We start from the raw sequence: 21,270 nt of genomic DNA, 5'->3' as shown, positions 1-21,270 counted from the left end.
TCTTCAAGCAAGTGCAGTGACATTTCTTTGTTTCCCTAAGTAAATGCTATATGTGGAACTGTAGACGTTTTCAGTACCGCTGGCATTTCCAGTGACAGATTTTCAAATACCTCTGGCATTTCAATTTGATTCATTTCCAGCAATAGACTAATTGCCTTCCTTCAGCCAACACTCCAATAGTCTGTGCTGCAGAGATAATATGTAACAGCATGGTTTCTAGAGAACGAAAATGAAAAAGTCAAATTTTCTTGAAGACAGGGACAGAAATGATTGTGCTTCATCACATATCACTCTGAGGAGCTTGGAATAACTTCAAGACTGTAGAACATGTGAAAGATTAGGGAAAAAAAACCTCTTCCCAGACACATTAAAGAACTGGGGTTTTTTTTAGTTTTTTTTTAGAAACTGTATTTACTTGCATTCTATTTTAGTATCTTGTTTTGCCACATGCTTTCCTTGAAAGCTGTCACTTAGCTTGGCGTTGGCTAGATGAGCTGAAGTTCACCCTTTTAAAACAGGACAAGGCTGAGGAATCATACAGGACTGGCTTAAGCTGTGGCTGCATTGCCTACTGCATTGTAGTGTAGACTTTTAATGAGCAAGCCTGAGCATCTGAAGCTTTTCTAGCAGGAGCACCCTGGAATTCTGCACCAAGAAGTAGGGTATGTTTGTGTTAGCTGCCCCTTGTCTTTGTGCTGCCACTGCTAGGCTGCCACTCCAGCCCCACCTGGTTTGCTGAAAGCTAGTTCAGATCTCTCTGCGCCATATGATGGTGCACACTACAAATGCACATTTAGAGGCTTGAGGGATGAATGCTGTTTACAGACCAATCCTACATGAAAAACAGTCAAATGACAAAAGTGTATGGCAGAATTGAAGAGGATTCAAATAGCACAAAACTAAAAGACGACAAACCACAAAAACCCCCACCATTTTGAAGTGTTGATCACAACATATGTAATCCTTATGTTGCCTGATGAGGAAGGTTACACCATATTTGTATGGATGTACTAGTGAATAGGTCACATTCAGTAAGAGATCACATATCCAAAGTGATGAAACCTGATTTCCAGACTGGCACCATCCTTCATTTTGAACAATTAATTGGTTGCATACAGAAAATCTTTCATGCTGGCATAAAGATGGCACCTGTATTTTGCCCTTCAGATTTGCTCCCCCGTTTCACACATGCATTCACTTCTCCACACAGCATTTTTCGTCAGAGCATGCAAACGGCAATTGTGTACATGAGCTACAAGCAGGACATCTGTGGCATTTCATGTAGGCATCCAGGTGTCACTGAATGTTTGCGCACTGAGGATTTGCTATATGTGTACTGTGAATCTGAGGATACAGATTTAGAGATGAGGCTTCATCCCCTTTTAAAGTTTGTTTCCAGCCCCGTGCTGTTTATATGCATGTAAAAAGTTTGACCTGTATTTTAAGCATTTTTTTCTCTTTTCTTTTTAATTTTCAGTCCTAATGCTCTTCCAGAAGAGCAGCCACATTCCAGCTCTCAGTGTGCCCCTCTCAACTGTCTCTCTAAGCCTCCTCCTTACCCCTAACCTTCGTATGCAACATAAGAGAAAATGCAAACAGAGTGGAGTTCACACAACAAAGGTTGGGGTTGTGCCCAGCAAGCGGGTAGACAATCCTGCCTTGTTGCTGCATTGACAAGTCTGGATTCATATCCCCTGCTCTGGCGACCGAGGGAAGGTTGAGAAGAAGAACACAAAGCACAGAGCCCAACCTATCAAGAAGACTTTTTATGGTTCCTCTGATTGTATTCAAACTTTGCTATCACAACTAAAGTGTAGTGAAATTTAACCTCTCGACAAAAAAATCTTCCTCCCAGCTGCTTGGTTTTACCTCTGAAATAATGAGAGACTTAAGCCAATATTAAAAAAAGTATGTTACAAAAGTCCTACCCTCACATCCTCTAAGTTCAGCCGTAGGAACCAGTTCAAATTTCCATTTGTCATTAAGGGTGTGATATTTATTTCTTACTTTATTTGCACCAGAATTTTGTGTTTATAAAATACAGTCCTTTTTTTTTTTTGAGAGTTGTATTTAATTGATTTTATTTTGAAAAAACAAGCAGAAATAGCTTAAGTGAAGAATGACTGTGTTAATATTAAAAAGAGGCTTGTTGCATTGGCCAGTGTATGGCCAATTTTCATTGCACAAAAATGTTGGAAATTGGTTGAATTGGAATGTTAACAATGACTGTATATTTTGCTGCTGCACTGATATTGTTTATGCACTTGTTTTGTTGGTTTTTTTTAATTCCTATTACACTAGCTTCTGATTTTGTTCTAGCTCTTCACTGAAAGATAATTATTAAGCCTAAGAAGGAGATGAAAGGATGATGTATTGATTTGTTTTCAATTGTTTGCTTGCATCGTAATTATATTTTGCATTTCAGACAAGTAGATTAATTGGTGCTGTTTTTTTGGGGTTACTTTCTATTTGGTATCTGAGAAAGAAAATCTAAAACAAGTAAAATGCTGTGTGCTAATTAAAAACATTCTTTCCTCCTGCTCCCATATTCAGGATACTAGCTCGAGGCCTTACTGTGAAAGGCTAGTATGAATGGCAAAGTCATATGCGTTTCGTGTGAAGTATTCTGTGGTGAGAGAACTCGTGCAGGTAGGGTTCATGGTGTGGATCGAACTTAGTAGGACTTTCCTGTAGTGCATTTTTTCCTTGCCAAAAATCAACAGACACAGAACCTTAGCTCACGTCAGTTTATGACAAATACTCAGGTGATCTACGCTACGCAGACTCTATCGCAACAGTGCACAGTGTTCCTAGTTAAAGATTCTTTCCTGAAAAAGCTGAGTAAGGTTGTTTTTTTAAAAAAAAAGTAGTGAGTTTCAGAACAAAATCAAGGATAGCGGAATTTATTTTGCACAGTACCTGACAGCAAGGCAAGTGGCTAAGTAGGGGGTCACGGTTCAGCATCTACGGGCTTCCTGCCTGGTTGTCAGCTAGAAAAAAAGTCTGCAGTGCTGCCTACCTGCCTGCTTGTTCGTAATTAGCAGAATCCTTGCTTTGTCAGGTGGCCTTAATTTATTTACAGAAGAAAGGCTTAGATATTTCCACATGTCTTTATTCCTTCTCTGCAGCAAACGTATGACCTAGAAGTGGGAAACGGAGTACAGCCTAAGGTACAGGGCAGCTGGGGAAAAAATAATTGCTGCAGGTGTGATGGGAATAGTTCTTTCGTATTCTGCCTGAATCTGAGAAAATGAAGTCAGTCTTCTGTTAGTAACAGTGCTTACCAAATGTTACAGTACACAAAACATCAGCAGAGGAAAGAATCGGTGACCACTCAGTGTGCCTAACAAATCATTATTACCATAGTACCAGTAACGAAGGTGCTGTAAATAGAAATACTCTATGTCATCAACAATGTATGTCGTGTAACCTTGGCAAAGCAGCTGAGCTATTGTAAAAAAAACATTAAGAGTCAGAGGTGGAGAAAATGGGAACAAACTGATATCCAATTCTGATCAGATCAAACAGACAGCACTCGGCAGTATTTCAGCTTCGGTTTCCATGCAGTTCACATCGTTCTTCTTGTATGCATTTACATGACTATTCAGTATCATACTTAACCCTCTTCTTGTCTTGTCATAGAAAAGTCAACTTAAAACTTGTTCAGCTCTGTCATACTGTCTGACACTGAGATTAGTTTCTCTTTTGATTTTTATTTAAAAAAAAAACCCAACAAAGCATTTTGTCTGAGGCAAATGCTGCCTTCAGAATGCGTCTCAAAATTCCTGACCTTGTCAGACTTGTGTATGAATATTGTACAGGGGCCACGTCTGCGTCCAACAAAGACAGCTACTGTATATTGTTAAAAAGAAAAAGAAATTGCATTGCACTTTGAATACAGTTACTGCAGGCTGCACTTGGAATAGTTTTTCCTATTTTCATATCCAAATCAAACACATTTTCCCTGAATTTAAGTTAAATTAAACAGAAATTCAGTGAAATACATTTCCTTTCTATATAGATGTGAATTTATTGGAAGAAAATGTTGTATTGGAACTGTTATTTAGAAGTGTATTTGTTTCCAGTTGTAATTTGCAGAGCAACTTTGGGAATCTGAAACACTGTACTGGTATGTCCATGTGGATCCAGAGCTACAAAACAGCATCCAATGGTATAGAAATTGTGGCCTCCTTTTATAGAAATAAGTGGGTTTGTTATTTTTTTTATTCTCTTAAGCTTTAAATTCTTCATTTCTAAGTTTTCAATTTACATTTTTTAATATGTAATAAAACGTAAGTGTTGGAAATGTAAGAGAACTAGAAACAAACCAATTTAAATGTACAAATGGCTGTAATTAGTGCATTGTAAGTTACAAAACTGTGTAGGTCCTTGGGACAACTTTTGTCAGTTAACCAGTACAAAATAAAATATGTATCTTGAACTTGAGATTATAAACTCTTCTTTATTATATAGTGATTGATAACATACAACTTTGTGAGAGATTCTGTAGGAAATATTTATGTGCAGACAAAACCAGAAACAAAAGCCTGTTTTTTAAAGGGTTGCAAAATATTATATTTTGCCCATTTAAAATTACTTTATGATGTGTTGATATCTATTTTAATTTTTAAAGACTAAAAAATAGTTATACATAGATTTATAATGGTTGACTATACTCAGAAATGCTGAAATGTGTCCTGCACGGTAAGGAAGCAATGCAAATCCTGCTCTGACTTTTGTATCTGAAATGTAGCTTTTGTTCTCTAGCTTGAAATTGGTATTTTGGTTTGGGTTTTATTTTCTGATGTAGTGAAAAAATATTCCTTGTTCAGTGAAATGATCCACTTCTGGAAATTCAGTTTATTGGAAATGTGTGGGGGAAAAAAAAAAAAAGGAAAGGAAAAAAAAAATAAATATAAGGAGAGAAAAAGATTAATAAATAAATTGTGAAATGTAATAGTATGGAAAATCTATTTTCTATCAGTCAGAAGATACATGGAGGTTTTACAGAAAGGGGAAATATTACCATTTTTCATGCTAATTTTACAGAAGTTTCTGTCTTCTAAATGGAGACAATAGTAATATTCTTTCTGATTGATCTGATTGACAGGTTGGCATCTGTGCTTTCTCCATCCACATTTTTCACAGTAATTTAATGTAACCATAGCTATACAGTAGGGTTCATAGAATGAAACTGTAATTAAGGTAACGCTGCAAGTTTTAATGCCAAGATGATTTTCAGTTTATTTTTTTATTTTACAAAATTGTGAACTCAAGCCATTTGCCATATTTAAGTGTGAACGGAAAGGAGATAATGTCATTAAATATAACCTCACTTATGAAATATGACCTCACCTATGAAGGCTGCTCATGATAATTATGTTGCAATTACTTAAGTAAGCTGTTGGCAAAATATGACCCAGTCCTCATCACACTGGCAATGACACCCAGGAATCCGGGCCCTTGTTTTGATACCAACCTTCTCGTTCAGCGTGCAATGCCAAAGTCAGTAGTTGTGCTACCAGTTCCACTATAGCTGGATTGAGCATCATCATAAGGTGCGGATTTTATCAGTCCTTCTGAGGTCTGTTCCTTTCTGTGGCAGAAGATGCATATCCACGGAGGTTACAGTAAAATTTCTTTCTTTTGTACTTCAGAAATCTTCGTTTGAGAACGGCAGGCACTGAAGTTTTACCTTTGAAGTATGATAATTGCTACAGTTACCTCTTTAAAAATTCCAGTATCACTTTTCTTCAGTTTTCCTTTGCTGTGTGTGCAGTGAGTCTGAAAGGGACATACAATATTCAGACTTTTTTAGCCATTAAGGTTTTTTTTAGTATAATTAAGCATCCTGTGTAAAAGAAAAAGCAATTGCCTTTCGCCTTCAGGCACAAATGCATTTAAATATGCAATGTAAAATGTGTGCATGAGATTCTTAACATCATGTAGCTTTTCCATATCCATATCTAAGCTAGAAAATTCTTATTTCTTGTGCAATCTGCACACTTCTTTTGCTAGAAAGGCAAGAGAACTATCACAGAGAGTCTCTATCTTTCATTCTGAGGCGCACGGCTTAAATCCTTATTGGATTTTAATCTGTTTCCTGTGGAGTTCTTGAAAATCCCCTTCATGGAATCTAATGGCAACCAAGTGACATACTGACATAAAGGTAAAGGAAAAATCCTATTTTCCATGACTGGAGTTAATGTGCAGGCAGACTCTGGGTGATAGGGCCTTGTGTTTCAAAAATGTCTTTCTACAAAGCTCTGTATTTGTTCTGATTATCGTGATTTGCTGTAAAAGAAAGAGCAGAGAAGAGTGTATGTTTTTTCTCAGCATTAGTAAAGTGAGTTTAAAAGTTTTTATTGATTATATGGTTATTGGATTTCAAGAATATTTTGGAATCAGTAAACACAAGTGATTGATGAAAGTTTCAAGTAGACTGGCTTGCTAGCTGAGTTGTTATTTTTTCAGCTATGAAGAAGAAATAAGAGTAATCTAGCTTTTTTTTTTCTTATTCACAGATATGGCTATGCGTGCTATGCCAGTGGATAAATTAAGTCCATTTTATTAATTATTGCCCTATTGATTTTCAACCCTGTGGTTTGACTGTTAAAGGGTTAATTAACTTGATCCTTTGTAAACAATTTAAAAAAAAAAAGAAAACTGATGTTTTGTGATTTTTGTAATCTATTGAATGTTTCCATTTGCATGATGTTCTGTATCTAACGAACCATACAGATTGCTGTGTTCCTTTCAAAAGAGTTTTAACATTGGTGGAGTTTGTGACAAACACAAATTTGTATACGGTATGTTTACTGCTGTAATAACTCAGCTACTCCTATGTTGAATTGACATTATGTTGTCCTGCCTTCTTGGGGTTAAATGATGGAGTGTTTCTAGATGGTGAAGAATATAAAAGTATATATGTTCATTTGCTAAAGACTGAATATTGGAAACTCTTCTTGTTGCTACTTTATGCTAAATGCAAAAAAAAAAAAAGTTAAATAATTCTTGTTTCCAAAAATGCATCATTTGTTTTTAAAATTGAAGTAATTCCCATGTTAACTCTTCCTTGTCCTTGTAGACAATCCTAGATTAATGCCTTGTGAGGGATTCATAAAGTCTGTGCTTGTACATGTGTATCATGCAGTCAAATGGTTGGGAAAAACACTCTAGTGCTGAAGAAGATAATTAAAAGAAGCCAATATACTGATTCTTACATCTTTATGTTCCAATTAAAATTACAGTGTAATGCATAACTGTTCCAGTAAATAAACTGGCCATTTTTGTTCATTTAATTCCACCCTGTCTGGTCTACTTCTATTTACTTCAGTTTGCAGTGCGTTGGCTTGGCTTATACTTTTGTATTTATTTAGTTCTTTAAGATCCATAATTGTAAGCTGAAAAGGTATCAGAATTAAAGGACAGGAAACCGAGAAGGGAAATCAACATTAAAGGAAAAGGAAATGAGAGTTAAAGAAAAGATGCTTCCTTTGTTTTCTGAGATTGAGGTAGATTCTGAAATAAAGACTGATACCCCATATACTGTTTCCAGGGCCAGGAAAAGGGAACAACCTGGAGGAAGGATTGCACCTCCAAGCCTACTGTGATGTTTGACTCAACGGGAACTACTGGAGGGCTGGCTTTGTTTTTGGCTGGCTGGTGAGGTGCTTTGCATAGTAACAGGATTTGTGCATGGTGACAGAAATGCAGTTCAAGTGCTCGTACTTTTTAAGTTCTTCCCACTTCTCTCTTCTCTTCTGTTTTCTCATCAAGCAGGGGGAGGTCTCCCACCTTATCTGTGTTCATTGCAGAAGTGCCTTTGGCAACAGGGTCACATGATCATTTTAACAGAAGTGTGACTTCTCAGGGTACAGTTTCCTTACACTGGGGAAAAAAAGGGGGGGAAGCAGACTTTTCTTCCTCAGCATATTTATTTTGATGGCAGTTTCACAGGGTTGCCACTTATGTGAACATTGTCATGGCAAAGTTGATCTGAGAAACTTCTAACCTGTGTTGCTCCTTCCCTTCCCTTTCCTCTACATCATCCCTTCAGCTGGTCCTGTGCAGCCCTCTGAGAGGCAGCAGTATGAGTGAAGTCACTGAAATAGTTTAGGTTAAAAAAAAAACCACTCAAAAAAATATATCTGTTGTTTCCAAAGAAAATGTCTGTGTAGTGTCTCCCTTGAGAAGCACCATTACCCTTTGTTCCGTAGCAGGAGGTAATTTCTCATAAATGAACTACTGGTTTTCCTATAACGATATGCCAGGTGATAATGGAAAAGATCCTGAAGCTTAAATTTACAGTGACTGCCACTGCATGTCTTCATTTCTGGATGTCTCCCTTGATAAATCCTGCAGTTACGCTTAAGAGAAATGCCAAGCCCTCCCAGTTATACCTAAAGGCAGCAGGAGCCATAGTTTGACTCTCTTAATACCTTAAAACACTGGCCGGCCACTGGCAACTCACCCTGAGCACACAAAATCACTGCATAATTTTGAAGAATGTTGAAATCCAGATTTCAGGAGACCATTAATTAGAGGTACTAATTATGAAGAGGGTTATATCAAAGGGCCTGACATCCATATCTTTTAGCAGCCTATGAGTGACAAATACAGAAGAGGTTTCATATATAGAACAGAATACAGGGGGCAACTGGAGCTAAAATAGAGAATAATTATTATATGCATCCTGGGAAAAAAATACGTGGAATAAAGCCAGCTCTCATCTATTTGTGTATGCTAAAGGCACAGGCACAACTGCTTTTCTCTTGGTGAAAGGTTTGAATGATTGCCTGAATGTAAGAAGGAAGTCCTAACTTTGCACAAAAAAAATAAAGCTTAATACTGCAGTTGACAACTCAGCAGAAGCTTAATAACCCAGTAAAAAATATTAACGTTTGCAAGAATGATTCCTTCTTGACTAGAGCAGTATATTAGAAAACACACATTTCACTCATTGTTATTTATAAATTCTCTTACATTACATTGGAGGTATCTAACATCAGGAACACAGTTTGGTGGCTGGTTTTAGAGGAAAAAAACCCCACATTTAAATTATTGTTATAATAATACACGATTGAGAAAATGTTATTTGTGAGAAAGCTCCATATGAGGAGGGAAAAGAAGCCCCTTCGTCTCCCATAAGTGACTTATCAGAAAACTTTGGAATAAATAATGAGACAGTTGTATCCATTTAAATTAATTCATAGGATTCCCTACCTGGGGAGGGCTGTCATCTTTTAAAGTGCTGATTACCTCTGTCAAGGAAATTTATTTTTTGCTGTTCAATTCTGTCATATATTGGTTAAGATATTAAAACTGAGGCTGTTTACTCAGATTAGGAATATAATATGGAAAGCTACATGAGTATAGAGCTCCCTTGAAGACCAAATTTTGAATGCAGAAGATGTGGGCCCAATATTTTGTTCCCTCTCACAGAGATGGGAAAGGCCTATGATCATAGAATCATAGAATGGTTAGGGTTGGAAGGGACCTTCAAAGGTCATCTAGTCCAACCCCCCTGCGAGGAGCACGGACATCCCCGACTAGATCAGGTTGCTCAGAGCCTCATCCAGCCTGGCCTTGAATGTTTCCAGGGATGGGGCCTCCACCACCTTTCTGGGCAACCTGTTCCAGTGTTCTATAACTCGCATCGTAAAAAATTTTTTCCTAATTTCCAATCTAAATCTACCCCCCACTATTTTAAAACCATTAGTCCTTGTCCTATTGCAACAGGCCCTGCTAAACAGCCTCTCCCCATCTTTCTTACAGGCCCCCTTGAGGTACTGAAAGACCGCTATCAGGTCTCCCCAGAGCCTCTTCTTCTCCAGGCTGAACAGCCCCGACTCTCTCAGCCTGTCTTCATAAGAGATGATCACAGAAGGAAAAAGAGCTACTCTATTTACAGCACACAGATCTTCTTCTACTCCCCTATACAAGACTAAATGGCTTTGCTGCAGCAGTAAGAAACCTTTGTTAGAGATAGACAACCTCTGTAAACTCAGATGGCTCAATGCTGATCGATCCAAGGTAGGTCTTTCTATAGCGATACAGCTTGTTAGTGCTCTAAGATGAAGTGGCAGCTGTCCTTCGTGGCTATATGGATGCTACTATCAGGCCCTAGACCAGGGAAGTTACTTTAGAATCAGATGGAGTTTGACCCATGTCATTCACAATTGACTGGGAAACTTGCTTTGACCTGAGTGAATGAACCTGCCATTCAGTTTGTTCCTTCGAAATTTGATTTAAAAAGATCCCTGGGTTGGAGCAAAGCTCTTTCTGGATGTCGGGCATTCACCTGTGCGGAGCAGATCATAGGACACTGGGCATAACATGGAGTATCTCCTGCAATTTGAAGATGTGACTGGCAAGTGCTTTTGTGACTAGCTTGTAACTCAACTTCAACCATGCAAAACATAAAATTAGAACTTACATAAATGCACTGCACACAAATACCAGCAATCTCAAAGTCCTACATTACTTAAAAAGAAAATGCTTCTCTGAAGCCACCACTGCTTTCAAAGGTTTTTGTTATCCAAGTCAAATGCAAAGTAGCTCTTTTTATCTTCAGAACACTCTATGCATATTAATTCGTTCCCAAAACATCTTTGCAAAGTGGGTGCTGTTATCTCTCACCTACAGATAGACAAATTGAGACCGTGCAATGAGAAAAACTCATCAGCACTCAACAAAGTGAGACAAGTTTCTATACAGATAACCCTTCACCTTTCCACGTACATCCACCCTGCACACAGTGGAATATTAAAGTAATTTTAGACGTGGTAGCCAGGTGCTCTCAGCAAGGTGAGTTATTTAGTCCATGTGGTACATACCCTGCTCCAGAACCTGCATTGCTTGAGTGCTTGAGCTGCTTCAGAGCTCCTTCCCCATTTCTGCAGCGCCTGGTATTAATAGAACCTCACTATAAGTAGCTGAGGTTTAACATTCACTTTCTGGTTTTAATTTCCTTAGACCTATGCCCTCCTTCTGACGGTCTGCCAGGCCTGTAAACCAAAAAGGCAATTTGTCTTACTAGGTTCAAGATGAAAACACCACCTAAACATGGGAAAACTTTTCTTCCCCCAAAGATGTTAGCTCAGTAAAATATAGAAGTTCTTTTTCTCGTAGAGGACTTGGATTTCCTTTAAAGTGATTGCATCCCTTTAAAGATTGTGTTCAAAATTGTGAATATAAATCTACAACAGAGCCCAAATTAAGATTCTGGAGTTTCTGAAGTTTCAGACCCCTTGTCTATGCAGTTATGCTGAGTGCTGCTTATGCTATAAAAGCATGGCACATTTCAGTAAGGTAATGTTACAGCCATTTGCAGTGCATAAAGCCTCAGATGTATACTGAAGTACCGAGTTCCAAAATTCGACATAGATCTCTGGAGATAAAAACACATTTGAAAAATGATAGATATGAATGGAATGCTATTTTTGAGATTCAGGATACAAGGGAGAGTTTAAGTGGAACAGGGGGAGCATTTATATCATTTTCACAGCCTTTGCTGCAAATAATCACATTTCAGCCCCAAAACATCCAAGGGAGTCTGTGGAATGCAGAACACAATGAAGGAAAACAAGAGCGGATGAGGCTAACTTAGAGGAGTCTGCAAAGGCAGCAGCAGCTTTGAAGTCCCTCTCTGTTGTAAGTCACCATAAATTATTGAGAAGCATGCTGAAACTCTTGTGCACGCACCAGATGCCTCCGTAGAAGCAATCTTAAGTACCTGACAGCTTGGGATTTACCATAAGGAAAAGAAACAAAGTTAAGGGAGTAATACTGCAATATTCTCTTCCAGAGCTGGAAGTAACAATCATGCCTTTCTTTTCACAACATGTTTTATCAGCCAATTGCTCTCCAGGTGTTGATTTGTTAAGAAGACAGCCAAAACATCTTGCTTTACTGTTTAGGTAAGAATTCAGAGAAAGACAATGGTTAATATTTATTGTATACAGCACCTTAGCAGTACACAGCTCTTCAAACAAAGTACGATCCCATATGTCACGGCACCAATGAAAGAGAGCAGAGGTGAGGCTCGGCATTGGGAATAAATGCAAAGCAATGGCAAAGAGCTCTTCGTTTCATGGTCACACATTTCCATGCTCGTGCGTAGGGAGCTCACCAGAAGAACAGCTCATAGCAGCCACCAGCTCCTTCCACACAAGCCATCGTCTTTTCCCCAGGAGTCACTACCAACTTTCCCAACGCCCCACCAGGTATGGGCCTCTCTTAGAAAAGGGAGAAACTGCAGGGCCCTCATGGTGGCTAGGAGCTGGTTGCTGCCACCATCAGTGGATTAGCACAGGCCACTGCCAGCTCCCCACTGGCCCTGCCAAAAAGCACTCCCAGGATCTTGCTGGCGTGTATTTTCCTGTCAGATCACAAGGAACTTGGTAGGCCATGTCAGGAGCAGCTTTGCCTAATTTAAACAATTTTCAACAGTGAATTTAACTTGATCAGGCAAAAAGCTAGAGAGATTATTGATTTTGGATGTGGGGTACACCTAAAAGAGTTGTCACTCCTGCCCTGGGAATCAGACTCCACTAAATGTCTTGAATGGGAAGCTTAGACCATGGTTTTTAAACTTTTTTTTTTGTAGTGGCTGTTGGCTTTCTCTGCAGAAGGAAAGAAGAAACGTGAGGAGAGTATAACATTTTCTCGAGCCTAGCTTGCTTTCTCTCTCCTTTTTACTAGCATGACCTGGTTTTCACCAGTAGTTAATCCAAATCAAAGCTAAAGCACTGTTGCTAATGGTATCAAGTGTCTGGCATTAATAGGATAGTGGGAAACATATTTCATTGACCTGTGGTGGTGATAATGAAGAATATTCTGACTTCTAAAAGCAATCAGTCTTTGTTAAATGAATGCTATTCTGCAGGAGCTATCGAACAAAACTGATTAAGTAGCAATTACTCTCTCTAAGCAGCAATCCTTCAGTAAAACGAAGGGATATGTGTAATAGCCTTATCTCAACATGATTTCAATAAATTCCAAGAATTTGCTTGCAAAAGACAAAATGCTTCTGTGCAGCAAAAAAGGGGTAAGACAAAATTAACATCGAGGCAGTTTGTAGTAGGAATGTTTCTTTTATTATCGTAGTGCTGTTCTTGCACAGCTACACGTTAGCATTCATCTGGTGGACTTCTGTGTGGTGGAGAAAGAAATCTGGCTGTAGGAGGTATAAGCAGGATTCTTTATTACAGAGGCTGGAAGTGGACAAAACCTACTGCTGGGTAATCCCCGTAACTGTCTTTGATAGGGCGCAAAAATGACCACAGGAGGAAACAAAACACAACGGTGTTCCCTCTTACACAGTCAAGCAAGACAGAACAGAGATCTGTATTAGAAACATTATTGTCTGGGTGAAAAGAAACTGCCATGGATTTTCTTCTGGGGGCTACCCACCCATCCTATTTTATTCCAGCAGTTAATACCTAGGATTTGTCACCCCCCCCCCCCCCCCGGAGTGCTTGTCATGGGTTACTTCTGATGTTTGACGCATAATTTACACTGTTGACACTGCAGCTCCTTCTCATGGGGAAGTAAAGCTGTTCCTAAGATATACGGTGGTTTCTAGACTTTTTGATGGGGAGTAAGTAACAAAAAAGCTGGGTGCATTTTTTGGTGTAAGCCAGCGTAATGCTATAAATTGAGAGTCCCCACCCTGTTCTCACACAAACTCTAGGTGCTGCACAGGGAACAAGCATCAGGCTTGAGTCCCTCTCATCTTTGTAAGTCACTCCCCAGGCTAAGAAGCCAGAGTCTGCAGCCTCAGGCTGAAAGTAACATTATGTCTTTGAATGCTGGATTTTGTGTTTGCCTGCGGATTTAACTGAGCTTAAGTATCCGCCTCGCATTTGCTTGCTTAGTCTGTGTCTCTGTTGTACACACTGCAGTTGCTTTGTGCATTGTTACTGCTGCTGCCATCAGAAGAGACTTTTCATCTGGAATGTGCACAGGGGCCTGAGATGAGTGAGATTCTTCTCTAATTAGGATTCTACTCTATCTTTTGCTATATCGGTTCTTGTTCTTCATTACACTTCCCTGCTGGCAGAACTGGTTTGTGGGTTACACAATATGCAAGTTCACAGAAGATTCAAAATGTACGATAAGCCCTACCCTAACTTAGGCAGGACTTGGCCTGGTTAGCCATGTATTGTATGGATTTTCTATATTACAAGCTGCATTTTAATTTTAGTTTTTATTTGGAGTTTCGTATCTAACAATGGCATGTTTCTGTCAGACCTCAGAGAAGGTACTGTCCAAAGCAGCTCTAAATAATCTCATGTTTGTAATGTTTAGAAACATGGTACATGTATTTTTGTTAGGTGCTGCATTCATGCATCTTCTTCCTCAGGGTCCTGTACATGAATGCTCTAAAAATACGTTACTATGGAGAATTACTGTGGGGTACAGCACAAGGTAGTACTCAGAGAAACCAAAGCTAAAGGCCATAAACTGAATCCAGGAACAGATTTATTGTGTAAATGAGAAGAAAATAAAGTTAAACTCCAGCAGAAATAAAGAAACTTAACCAGAAGCAGCAAGAGAAACAGTCTCGCTCAAGGTATTTGTCAAAATCCAGTCTTCTGAAGGCTGTTTCCACTGGGAGATGAAAAGGTTAATATGAAGAGGTTTACTGGAGGAACAATGGTTTACATACAAACCGAAGTATTTGTTTTCTCACAAGCTAAACAAAGATTGCCTATAAAGTCCTGTTCCCCTGAATGCTTTGGGGCTCCAGCAGCATGAGGTAAGTGCTTGCAAGCCTTTCACATGCCAGAAGCACTCTCTCAACTTTTTCTTGAGGCTAAACCTTGCCAGCTGGCCTTGCCTTCCTTCTACACCTCTCTGTGCTTCCTTAGGGCTCCTGTTGTTCCTCCCGCATGCAAATAGGTGTAATTAAATAAAATCTCCACCACTGCATTTCTCACCACCCCCACAGAAATCTTTGGAGCCAGATGGCCCAGCCAGTGCCCACACTTGAACGGGTTAGCTGTGGCTTACTGGTTACCTCAGTTAGCAGACAACAGAGGGGTATGTAACTCCTCCTGCACTTTGCCTAGGGTGGGAGGTACGTGGCCAGGCTTTTATTCAAGTAGTGTCATTTTCTGACCTTCATATATTTTAGGCAGAGTTGACAGCACTGTCTATGTTTAAGCTTATTCAATATTTTCTGTTCTCAGACTCCTTCTCCAAGTATTACACTAAATTTTTAATCATTTAGCGTGATGTTTACCAAGATAACATCTATCTCAGATTGACTTTTTACCGCAGGAAAAATGTTTTTCCTCTTGCTGACGTTGCCAAAAGACTCTCTGTCTCTCCCTGGAGACGGAGAACAAGCGAGATTGAGAGCAGTGTATAAAAAAGGAGAAAGGGCATGCCAGAAGGGGCGGCTGGTTGTTACCCTGTTAAAGGAGGCAGAACGGACTGGTTGCTGGTATACAGCAGTTCAGAGCCAGCTTGAACCAGCTGCTCCAGGTCTGTGCCATAAGTAACTGAAAAGAAAAGAGACAATGAGCTACTCTGAGAAGCCCGTACCGCACTGCAGTGTACAAATGCTCTACAATTACCATTAATTCACTGACTGCATGAATTTCTTCTATCACAGGCTGTCACTTCACTGCTTAAATACCTCAGTGTGCTTCACGGGGGTTTTCTCAAGAAAATGAGCTTTGTGACCGCTGTTCTGATGCCACAGAGTTGTCACGATTCTCTTTTCTGAGGTGACCTTTATTTTCCAGCGTGACATTGTAATAAGTTACCACTCACTGATAACATCGCAGAAAAACAAAATTAACGTAGTTCCTACCCTTTGGTTGGGATTTGCGGGTTGTGTGCATTTGCCCTTGCTTCCTTAGCTGTTTTCCTTCCAGGAGCAGAGCTCCTTGTTTAAAGAAGCAAGTACAAAGTTCAATAATAAGTCATAATTATGCCTGGCTAAAGACTGGCCGTTGAGCAATCGGCTAATATTTAGGTTAATCTCAGTTATCACCTGCAAGAGAAACAGAGAAAGGTCGTCTATTTTCAATCTTACTTTTGTTCTTACAAGCTAACATTTTGTATTTTACTACTGTGTTGACATCTTGGACAACTTTGACCTAATAATTTCTTCCTCATTTTCCTGCCTTGACAAGAGAGGTGGATGCTTCTTCCTTGGTGAACTGCTTTGAGAATTATTAATGAGAGGTTCTCCGCCTCCCCTTGTTTAAATGGGTAATACTAAAGATTGCTCAGTACTAGCACTGGTTTGAGACCAGAGGAAGAGTTAAATGTCCACTGGTGTTCTGGAAGAAGATTTTTATCTGAATGAGTTAATGACTGATCCTTGCTACACATCGATGGACTGTACGAAGCTAAAGTTTACAACAATCTCTAGCTGCTTGCAATACAGTCAGCAGGCAGTAGTGCTCTGCATAACACAAGCGTAGTCATCTCCATATGCCCTGCCCAGGTTAGGTACTGAAGTCAGGAAATAAATCAGGCTATTATCTCTGAGTCACTGCTTCTTTTGTATGTTTGCAAAAGTAAAATCTAATGTTTGCAATTGCAAGCGCATAAATAAAATCCATGAGGTGATTTGGCTGCCTCATTTTTAGTGGGCAATGAAAGGGAGGGGGCGGTAGGACATCAACCCTCTTCTGGAAGAGAATGAGACCAAAAGAGATTCTTGGCACGTGGTGGCAGATGTCCTAGCTGCACCTGTTCCCTCCCCTGTGCTCGCTGCTGACCTGCTCTCTAACACTGAAAGCAGAAGACCCACTCATTTGACTCCTGCTTCATGATCCTTTGCTGCTGCTTGTGTGCTACAGCTAGCAATGCCATGGCCTCCCTCTGCTGCTGTGCCTCCTGTGGGTCAGACATGGCTGGTCATCAGGAGGAGGTGTGCCACCATCAGGTCCAGCGCACCAAGGAAGCCCACAGGAAAGGATTCAGCAGGAGCCTCACACCTTAGCGCAGGACTCTGGAGGAAGGTGAAGCCCCATCACATGATTCCCCCTGCAGATGTGGCCATGTTGCAAACATGACTCAGTGGGTGCTGACAAAAGGTATCCTCATCCTTCAGAAGACAAGGAAGTTGCAAAGTCAGCAGCTTGCCTGAGCAGTCCATAAAATCTTATTACTGAAGATGTAACAGCCTAAGAGTGGCTGTATGGGTCAAAGGAAGGGTCTCTTATGCCCACTTCCCATCTCTGACAGTGGCTGAAAAAAGACGTAAGAGCAGGACAAGTGCAGAGGGGTACTTCCCCAGAATGTGCTTCCAGGCTCCAGCAATTAATGGGTTTCCTGGGCACCAAAAGTTGTGTTGGACCATTGCCAAAGGGAGAACATCTCTGGAGTGTAGCTGACTGCACTCCCCTTCTGTGAGGAAATCCTCCAAGAATTGCTGATGGCAAATGAGGCAGTGTGTTACAAAACAGGAGGCCATCCCTAAAACCTAAAGAAGCCCTAAAACCTGGGGTTTCTGAAGCCCAGGAAATCCCTGTGTGGTGGGATCACTGCTTTGCAACTGGTTTGCCTCTAACTGCACCACATCACGCTCCTCGACAGACCCAAAAGCTCTCATCCTGCACACCTCAGACTTCTGTTACCCACTCTCATGGTGGCACAGGTGGAGATGTTCTGCCTCTAAACATCGTGTCCCAGTTCAGCAGGTAAATAGGTGCTTTCAGACACTTGCTATGTAAGTGAACCTGTTCCCAGGTCTCACAGCAGCATAACCTTCTGATTGTCTGTTTTGGTTAACAATTAAAATTTAGAAGGAGAGGGAACTGCTTTGGCCTGAATGAACCATTTTAACTGGAATTATTATTGATGCAAGTACTGCAGCTCCATCCCTGGCATCACAAGTAACTTTTAAGTGCCAAGACTCGGACGTCTTTGAGAATTTTCTCATTTGAAGTAGGGGGGTGGGGTGACACACACGACTGCATGATGGCCAACTTCTTTTACGTACACTGATATATATCTTAGAGGAATTAGGCCTCCTTCCAGGGAAGGCATTTCAGAGGCGAAGGGCGAGAGAAGGCAGCACTGGGAACACGGTGGGGCTGAGGGTGAGTGGGGCCCAGCTGGGTCAGGCCCAGCACCGGCCGGGCGGAAGCTGAGCAGGTGCGGGGCCCGCGGCACCCACTTCCCTGCGCTGCGGTGGGGGTGGAACTTGGGTCCCCGGCTCGGGGAAGTTTCCGCGCAGCCCCGGCCCGGGACGGGGGGGTTGGAGGGGCTGAGGCTCGGCCATGCCGGCGGGAGGCCTCGCCCGGGGCCGGCGGCCGCTGGGCAGGTAGCGCGGGGCGGGGCGGCGGGAGGAGGCGCCCGGGCAGGTGCGGGCGGGGAGCGGCGGGCAGGTGAGGGGCCGGCGCGGGAGCCGGCCGCCTGGGCAGGGCAGGGCTGGGCGGGAAGGGAGGGAGAGACAGAGGCGCTGCCCTCGGGGACTCTGCCGGCCCCGCCGCCCCAGGGCGGGAGGGCCGCTGAGGACTCCGCGGCTTCTCCCTCACTCTGCCTCTTTCTGTCTCTCCCCCGCCCCGAGGATGAGCGGAGCCGGGGGCGCGCATTTCAGGCGGGCGGCCATCCGCAGGAAATCCAACCCCGCCGTCCCCGCGAGCGCCAATGGAGCGGCGCCCACCTGCCCCGCGGGGCCCGGCGCCCGCAGGACGCGCGCAGGTAACGGCCCTAACGGGCCCCGCTGCTGGGGCCGGGGGGGAGGAGGGCAGGGTCGCTCTGCCGTGCGGGTTCGGTCCTGCGGCGAGCTCTGCCCTGTTCGCCTGGCAGCGGGCGGCTGGTGTGACTGAAGGGCGGTGTTTCCCGGTCGAAGTGCGGGAGGAGGCTCGCCGCTTCGCCAACTTCGGCCGTGCCCGCCCCTGCGCTGCAGGTGAGCGCGTGCCCGAGTGCGGCCGCGGCGGTTGCGGGGCCCCTTCTCGCTGGGGAGGGGCGGGGGAGGGCAGCCCGCCGGGCCCTCTGAGGCAGGGGCGGCCGCAGCGTAGCAGGCACTCTGAGCCCTTTCTCGGCAGGAAATGTTCTGAAGTTGGACTTTTAACAGCTCTCGGCCTGGCAGGAAAGCGGTCTCCCTCCTCGGGCAGACCCGCGCCTCACGCCTGCCCCTCCCCGGTGCCCCTGTCGTTGTCCCCATCAGCCACCGGCCTGTGTCAGGCCCGGTTGACCTTTTGTGCTTCGGGGAGGGAGCCGCCACCATACGAATGCGGCGCTACCGGTCAGCTCGGGCCGGTTTGCTGTGTGACCTTGGCGGTGCTGTAGAAACAAGCCCTCATAAAAATCCAAACTTCAGAAAGTTGTTGCTTATGAGCGAGTTAATGTACGTCCACCTGTTTATAGGTTTAAGCCCGGCGACCCTATGGTGTGACGGCAGGTGTGACATGGCGTTCTCGTGCTTGTGAGGTCACTGCAGCTTGGTTTTATGGATGTGGAAGGAGTAAAATGGACAAAATAAAGCTTGAAATCTCTGACAGATGCTTGTTATAATGTTGGGGAGGATGGTATGTCAAATATAAAGACAGGTTGTTTCGCTTGGGGACTGTCTTTTCATGAGTTCCCAGGCAAGAGGGCTGCTTAATTTAATAATAGGGATGCACAGGTAAGAACAGGCTATTGCAATGCTGTTCACAGTGCACTTTATTTTAGCTTTAATGTGAAGGGACTTTGGATATGTACGTAAAACCACAATTTTTTATTGGTGGTGGGATTTCCACCCCCCCCCGCCCCAAAGGCTTTAGTTGCCTTTTACATCAGGAAAGATGAAATGACAGCTGTATTTGTAGTATATAGACTTAATGGATTTAGTTCTCCTCTAATAGAGGCACACTTACAACAGAGACTCTGTTTTCTTTTAGTTTCTACGTTAGCTTCATTAGGCTTCTGCTGTTGCTCACTGTTACCTTAGACTCCTGAGTAACAGTTTCATACTCATCTGCAATCTTTTGTTGTTGCTCTTTTCATCTGTGCACACACCAATTCCACCAGGTGACTTTTATTTACTAAACCTGTGTGCAATGGGTAGCTTTTCAGTGTGAGCATTCTTCTTGTGGCTTTTGAATGGCAGGAAGGTTGTAAGGGCGATGACAAGAGCAATGTGCTGCTTATCAAATGTCCCTGCACTGCAGTAATCAACTTCATTGTACTTTCCTGTATCATGATTGCTAAATTTGTTTGCAATATTAAAAACTCAGAAAATTAAGATAAGGAAATGAATCCCAAAGACAAAGGGATAAGGGAGAGAGAGATAAAGATAAAAGGGAGACTCGGTGATTATTTTAGGCTTTTCTCATGTAGGTACATAAATCCTCCTCTTTTTTCATTCATAATCCTAGAAAATGAGGTGAAGAAACCTTGTGTATACAAACAATTTCTTTTCTTTTAGTGGGACTTTGGCTCTCTATGTGATCCTCCTGTTGGCAGAGGCCACTGCAGCATCTACTCCAGCATCCTGTAATCCCAGGATAACTTCGTGGCCTCCCTCTCTGTGCTTTGTAGTCAAAGTGTGACTGCATTTGCTTCTGTTGCTGACAAAAGGTGATCAGACTGCCTTGATTCTGCAAGTATAAACTTTGATCCCCAGGTGCAACACAAAGCTGGGTGTGTTCTTTATCCTATCAAAAAAAGCCCCAGGTGTATACACTTTTCTGGCTTACAAAATGCTAACTGGATTTTAAAGGTACTTTCTAATGGAGGAGTATGCCTTTGACTTGCTTGAAAACCTTAGGGGAAATGAGAAATTAGCATAGCCCTTACATCTCCAATCCTTGTCTCTGCCAGGTGTTGTGAAACATGCTAGTTACTGCTTGGGGACAGGACTCTGGCAGATCTGTATCTGTAAAGCAACTGGAGAAACTAGATGTATTACATGAGCCAGATTTTTTTCTAATGCATTTATAAGCAAATATAGATTACTTATATGGCAGGCATATCAGAACTCTTCTCAGACTAGTAAGTTGTATGTTAATTAATGCAAAGACTTAACGAGACCTATTATAACTCCTGTACACTTAATAGCTTACTCCTGGCCTTTGACATTGGCCTGATGAAGTAGGGAATGTTGCAGGTTTTCTATGCTGGGAGGTAGAAGAGCAGGGAGTATTTCCGTTCTTGGTGTTGTTTGAAAACATTTCTAACGCTGAAATGTTTCTGTTACAGCACCAGTCCTTTGTTGTGCATTGCAATCTAAGTGTCTCACTTCTAACAGAAAAATCTTTCTGGTCTTCAATGTACTATAGTCCAAGTCATTCAGGTTCATTGCCATGTGCA

At 42.1% G+C, this 21,270-nt stretch overlaps 1 protein-coding gene across 4 annotated transcripts in view; it reads left to right on the top strand.

Annotated features, from left to right (window-relative positions):
• BICD1 (BICD cargo adaptor 1) overlaps window positions 1-7,306 on the top strand; it is a 185,772-nt gene extending 178,466 nt beyond the window's left edge. For 2 of the 4 annotated variants that reach the window (XM_086755056.1, XM_086755078.1), the window contains one exon: window positions 1,478-7,306. In XM_086755056.1, coding sequence (XP_086611182.1) covers window positions 1,478-1,674 — 197 coding nt within the window. In that variant the 3' untranslated portion in view covers window positions 1,675-7,306. The remainder of the gene's footprint in view (window positions 1-1,477) is intronic. The other 2 variants (XM_086755070.1, XM_086755063.1) reach the window with 2 other exon arrangements.
• Window positions 7,307-21,270: the final 13,964 nt, after the last annotated feature.

This window comes from Chlamydotis macqueenii, chromosome 1 (genome assembly GCF_036417535.1).
Source record: "Chlamydotis macqueenii isolate bChlMac1 chromosome 1, bChlMac1.mat, whole genome shotgun sequence".
NCBI lineage: Eukaryota > Metazoa > Chordata > Aves > Otidiformes > Otididae > Chlamydotis > Chlamydotis macqueenii.
The sequence above is the reverse complement of the archived record's forward strand: the minus strand, read 5'-3'. Positions and strand labels throughout refer to the sequence as shown.